The 6,492-nt window shown below is 40.8% G+C and overlaps 1 protein-coding gene across 1 annotated transcript; it reads left to right on the top strand.

The window, feature by feature from the left end:
* The first annotated feature begins 1,725 nt into the window (after positions 1-1,725).
* Positions 1,726-6,148, top strand: LOC113940488 (histamine H3 receptor-like). Its single transcript, XM_027631636.1, has 2 exons — positions 1,726-2,006; positions 5,285-6,148. Exons 1-2 carry the CDS (start codon positions 1,815-1,817, stop codon positions 6,074-6,076), a joined length of 984 nt encoding a protein of 327 aa, XP_027487437.1. The 5' UTR covers positions 1,726-1,814; the 3' UTR covers positions 6,077-6,148.
* The last annotated feature ends 344 nt before the right edge of the window (positions 6,149-6,492 follow it).

A 6,492-nucleotide genomic window follows, 5' to 3' on the forward strand; every position in this document is an offset into this window, starting at 1 on the left:
AGGATGGTTTTGAATGGTTGTGGCTATTTCATGAAATCCATATTCTGACTTGTCATATCACAAAAAATATTTTTAAACTGTTTTTATTCTACTATTTTTTAGCCACACATTTACAAAGAATGCTGAAAGAAAAGAAAAAACTTTACTTAAGATTTATTGCTAATATGAGAAGTTCTGTTAGGGGCACAGATTCTAATAGTCCTGTCCTTGTGATGTCCAGCAAGCATATGCTTCCCCCATATGCTTGATTTCTTCTTCCAGCTTACATCTGCCTTGTTGTGCCACAGAGCTCTTGTTGCCTGCTGTCCAGTTGCATTATACAGGAAAAAAACACCACAGTCAGCAGAAAAAAAACTCAAACTCTCAGTGGATAAAGTGGTGTTCTGTCATCTGGTTCACAATCTAGCACCACAGTGTACAAATACTAGTGTCTAGCTGGAAAGTGTGAAGTAAATAATGTACTCTGTCAAAGAAGGAAGTAGAGCTTACTTGGCATTACCTAATTTCCATAAGTTTTTGTTTCTCATATTATGTTTACCAGAATGTCTAGTTTTTAATTCTAAATTTGGTTAAAAGCTTTGCCTACATTAGAGTCAAACTTGTTTGTATTTCCATAGCTACATAATTTAGATTTGAGGTATACCTAACTTATTCTTACTTTCTGCATGATCCTAATTGCTGAAAGCTTGCAGTCATTTGCTTATTCTTTGAACGTATCTAATATATCTGATTTTGACATTCAGCAGCTTTTGCTTTACCTCTGTGCTTCTGGACCTATAGCTGGATATGAATAGAAATCTCTTGATTCTTAGTAGAGAGAGAATAACAGGAATTCTGTTATTTTTATGGAAATGGAGACTCTCAAGATACTCTTCAATACCTGTTACGGGAGTACACACTATCATGTAGTAAATCTAAAGTTGAAATCATAGCTTTTCTCCCCCCATGAATGGTAAAATCTATAATATGGCATTTCACTTGACAGAGCAAGCATTAGTTGCTCTAAAGATGCAGTGATTCCAGTCCATTGCAGCGTTCATGCTGTTCACTGCATTTCTGCATCCTAGCAAACTCCACCACTAGCTCTTCAGCCTCCCAAGGCTGCATTGTGACTCTGTGGAGGGTGATCACCTCAAAATTCATTAAAATAAGGTAATATTGTCACTTTCACAACATTTGTATTTAACGGCCTAAATTTAGATAGCCATGGGTACGGGTGGGTCACTCATGTATGTTCCCATGTCTTGGTGTGTTCCCATAGATAATACCCTATCAGCTCACCACTGAAAAGTGGTTATGATCAGGAATTATGATCAAAAGAAATGTTAGGCTGGGTGTGTTTAATTAACTGTGCAGTTTTTGTCTGCCTTCTGATTGTATAGTTTTAAAAATTAACCTGAAACTCAGATTTCTATAAAAAGTTACTTCTGGAACACTTTTGGACACCATATGCTTCTAAGAGGATAGAAGCATGGCAGTTGGATAATTTATTGTAGAAAGCAGTTAGTGAATTATATTGGGGGAAAAGGTGTTTTTGTTTGTTTTAATTTCAGCAATTAATACGGAATAGTGTTTACTTCAGCAGGTAAAAAAGTCAGCTGCTCCTTCCTTTAGCAGGTGATATTAACAGAAGTAATAATGATACACAATAAACACAATACACCTTTCAGAGAGGTATGAATTGTAAGAATGTTACTAGTGCCTAGTTTGTACTAAAGTTTTCATGGGTTGCAGTCAGTATTGATTGTACTTTTATCAGATACCACAGAAATGTTTCTATGCTTTGACAAGCACTCCCTACAGTGCTGACTGACATGTGTGCTTGTTTTATTTTCATAGGTGTGTTCTGTATGCCTCTGTACATCCCTTATGCCCTGACAGGGACGTGGCACTTGGGACAAGGCCTGTGCAAGGTCTGGCTTGTTATGGACTATCTCGTGTGCACAGCTTCAGTGTTCAGCATCGTCCTTATCAGCTACGACCGTTTCCTGTCAGTTACAAAAGCTGTAAGAATAATTTTTCTAATTTTAGCTTTATATATATTGGAATTTCTATAAAACTCAGAGTATTCACTATTAACACTAGAAGCTAAATAGTCCTTCATTATTGTAGCATTTTTTTCTGAAAAATGATGATTCTTCAGTGTTGCATTGGCACTTAGAGATAAGACATTGCCTTGTCTATAATTTCGATGTTACCCTCCTGCCATCTGCATTAGAATTTATTTAATAACACTACAGAGAAGGTGGGAAGGCCAAGGTAAGAAAGGGACAGCAGGCACGTGGAAAACTTGGGCTTTGGCTGTTAGAAGAGGTGTGACGAAAACTGGATTGAGTCAAGGATATGCTTAGGCTTTATAAGAAGAGGTATGGAGGGAGACGTGGGATGGACTGGGTGAAGATCAGGTGAAGATCTGAATTACCACAGGGGATGATTGGCATGCACTGCCAACAAGCAGTTGAGTGGAAACTAAGCCCTTGAAGCAGAAAGAAGAATGAATCACAATATGTGGAGAGGTAAGAGTTGTTTCTTGAGTGTTGTCATTCTTCTGCTACAGAAGATACCCGAGGTATTCAGTAATAAACATTATCATTCACCATTTCTAAGCTCTATTTGGTGTTTGGTCATAGAATCTTAGAATGGTTTGGATTGGAGGGGACCTTAAAGATAATCTATCCCAGTGCTCCTGCCCCGGGCAGGTGCACCTCCCACTAGACGAGGTTGCTCAAAGCCCTATCTGGCCTAGCCTTGAACACTTCCACACTTCCAGGGATGGGGCATCCACAGTTTCTCTGGGCAACCTGTTCCAGTGCCTCACCACCCTGACAGCAAGGAATTTCTTCCTAATATCTAACATAAACCTGCCCTCTTTCAGTTCCTTCTTGTTCTGTCACTACTTGCCCTTGTACAAAGTCCTTCTCCATCTTTCTTTTTTTTTTTTAAAGTTGAACAGTAAAGTATGAAAATACCTATATTTAAGATACTAATGAAGTTGCAGAGCTCAAAATGTGAAAAATGTAAATTAAAAGGGCCTCTGCAACCCAACTGAGATCCATATTCTTATGCAGCTAGTGATGGTCTTTGTTTACATGATCACGTTCTGGTTTTCTCCTTTAGGTAATTAGAATGGAGTGAGTCCAGGAGTGTGTAACATAGGGCTGTTATCCAAAGAAAAGATACTATGCTTCTTCATAGACTTGGGATCCACTTCTGACTATGCTGCAAACCTGGCTCGTGGCCAGGTGCCAGTCATTTTAGACTTAACAGTTTGTGAAGTTGTGCTGAGCTTCCTATTTTCTGCCTCTGAATTGAGATGCTTGTGGTCTTGCAAATTCATTACTGCAGAACTGGAGCTGCTCACTGAGCCAATATGCTGCTTTGAGATGTAGAGGAGTCTGAATCTTCAGGCTACAGTAAAATAAAATATCTAAAATAATGTGTATAACACCGCACTACTGCTCTGTTACTTGCTGGTGAAATAGGGATGTCATGGTTTGAGATCCCCAAAATCTAATTCCTTAGTCTAAGCCCCCCCTCCCACATCTCAACTCAGTTTAAGATGTGTTTTTCCAGACAATCACACCAGACTCAAAGTGGGGGGAAGGATTATATTACAATGACAGTACACATGAATAAATACTACAATACATTATATACAATATTAATTATCTCTACCATGACATAAGTATTTACAATGGATCAAATCTCTTCTCCTCTCCAAATAAAAGTCCAGGAGGGAAGAAGGAAAGATCCCTTCCAACTCTCAGGGCAGCATCTTCTTCAGAGTAGTAGTCTATCTCTCTCATGCATGCAGCTGTTGCTGGATCTCTGCCAGCACACACGAGGGGATATCCAAGCCCCTTGGCCACTTGTCTTCCAAGCGAGGGGTCCTCCGTGGGCTATGTTCACTCCAGACAAAGGTTGCTCCACCACGGTCATATCAACGAAGCACAGGAGTCTCCGTGACGGTCTGGTATCTTCAGGGGATTTCAAGCCCCTTGTAGAACTTCTGGCTCTGATTCCAAGCTGCTAGCTTCTCTAGAGCTGCAGCAAGGGAGGGCCCAAGGTCCACCTCCCACACATTTCATCCTGGCTGAGCTCTCAGGACGACTGAGCTTCTTAGCTCTTCTCTGCAGTGCATGTCGCACTTCACCCCTCCCTTCTAGGATGTGAGGGGTTTCCAAGGAGTTTTTTGGGGGGGGTCTGGTTCAGTTCTTACCCCCAAAACTCTGTCTCTTAGCTGCTGTCTCTCTCTCATTTCGGGTTTTCTTAGTTGTTTTTTTCTCCCTCTTCTCCCTGAGGTTTGGGGGGGGCGACAGACTCCTTGTGGTAAGGTTTGGAGACTTGGCAGGAAGCCAGCTTCAAACCATATCAAGGGACAATACCCTTTGTGTCATATGAGGCTGTGAAGATACTGTACATTAATATTTGTGTAGCATGCAAGTACTACACTAATGAAGGGCATAGGAAGCTGATGAGGAAGATAATAGTTCTGAGGAAAGCCTGAGATGTCAAATGTTGAACAGAATGGAGGAAATAAAATTGTCCAGCTTTTCATTAACTAATCTTGTTGTGCTCTGAAAGATGCAGGGGACTGAGACCTGGAAGTATGTATTGCACATACTGGCTGGGCTACTACAGGGTGGTTTTAACTCCTCTATTTCCTAACTTTGAATGTCATGATTTTAATTCTTGATATGCTGTCTAGGTAAACATGAAAGCATCAAGATTTTCAGTAATGCAATGAGCTTTTAATAGGTAAAGCAAATGTTAAAATAGAATATTTAAATAAAGCATATGTGTGGGATAGATTTTTCTGCTATGGCAGGAGGAAGCAGTATTAAAAATGATGTTGTCTAGTGTTTGCAGTCTCACATGGCAACCTATCTAATACAGGAAGCTTCTACTTTTGCTGTGCAGGAAGGAATTCCCACAGCTGCTTTTGCTCTCTGCTGAGCCTGGGCTAATGAATCATAAACTGATTCCTTTCTAATTCCTTTACTGAGCAGTGGCAACAAGCTATGTCCTTTCACACCTTGAAGTCAAATTGTACTTTAGCCATCATAATTTCTGCTCCTCTCCAATCCCAAGTGTTAAAATAAGTCACAGAGCTACACTGCATGAAGAACAAGACTAAGAGTTTTTTCAGGACTGTACATAATGAAGATGTTCTAGGTGTCTGGGGAAATTACAGAACAAACATTATATTTGACGTGCTTATGGTTTCTTGGAGACAGTTTTTCCAAAATGCTGTCTGAATATGTGACATCCTTTTCCCTCATAGATATCTTACAGAGCCCATCAGGGAATAACCTCCAACCCTGCCATCAAGATGGTGGCCATATGGATCTTAGCCTTTCTCCTCTATTGCCCAGCAATCCTCTTTTGGGAGCACGTGGTCGGACACAGCGCAGTAGCGGCAGATCAGTGCTACGCCGAGTTCTACGACAACTGGTACTTCCTCCTGTGTGCATCCACCCTGGAGTTCTTTGTGCCACTGCTCCTGGTGATCTACTTCAATATGCACATCTTCCACAGCATCCAGAGGCGCCAGCGGCAAGGCAGTGTGCAGGACTGTGAACCTCCAAGGAGCAGCAGCCTGTCCTGGAGATTTTGCCCTTTGCCAAGATTAGGGGCATCTTCTTCCTCGGAAGCAGAGGACAGTGTTTCATCACTAACGAGGTCGTGGAGACCAGCAGTGATGGCTAACTGTCCATCTAGAACAGAAACCAGTCCTACAGTTCTCAAAAGGAACTTTTTTGTTTCTTTCCATTCAAGGACCGGGTCAAAACTGCAGCGGGACAAAAAAATCGCGAAGTCACTTGCCATAATTGTCTGTGTGTTTGCTGTTTGCTGGGCCCCATACTCTTTATTAATGATTGTTCGTGGGGCCTGCCAAGGAAAGTGCATCCATAACTCCTTGTATGAAGCAGCCTTTTGGCTTTTATGGATCAATTCCTCTTTGAACCCCTTTCTCTACCCTCTCTGTCATATGAAGCTTCGAATGGCTTTCATAAAAATATTGTGTCCCAAAAAGTTTGCAACACTGAGATCAGGTAACACACCTTCTCTTTAGAGAGTTAAAATAAATGTGTTAACAATAAGGTTCCTGTGTTATTTAGTGGTATCTTTTTATATGTATCTTCAGCATTAAAATTCCCACAGTGAGCAATATGCAAGAGAGTGGACTGCCTAATCTACCGTATCTGTCTTTTTCTAAATTTAAAATAGTTCATGCCTGGTGTTGCAGGACACAGTACATGTAAGTTAGTCATTCTGAATGATTTTCAGAGAATGAAATTTTCCATGGAAATGGAATTTTGAGATTGGTTATCAAAATTGTCACAGACATAAATGGTTGTTAGTCTTTTCACCCATACTGTCTTTTGTCCTGACACTCTCTTTGGTCATGCTTAAATGATATTTAGTGCCAGATCTGTGCAGTATTTGATGGCCTGAAAGATAGGCCAGGCTTGGGCACATGATCGCATT

Source organism: Corapipo altera, unplaced genomic scaffold, assembly GCF_003945725.1.
Source record: "Corapipo altera isolate COAL_440 unplaced genomic scaffold, ASM394572v1 87933, whole genome shotgun sequence".
Classification (NCBI taxonomy): Eukaryota; Metazoa; Chordata; class Aves; order Passeriformes; family Pipridae; genus Corapipo; species Corapipo altera.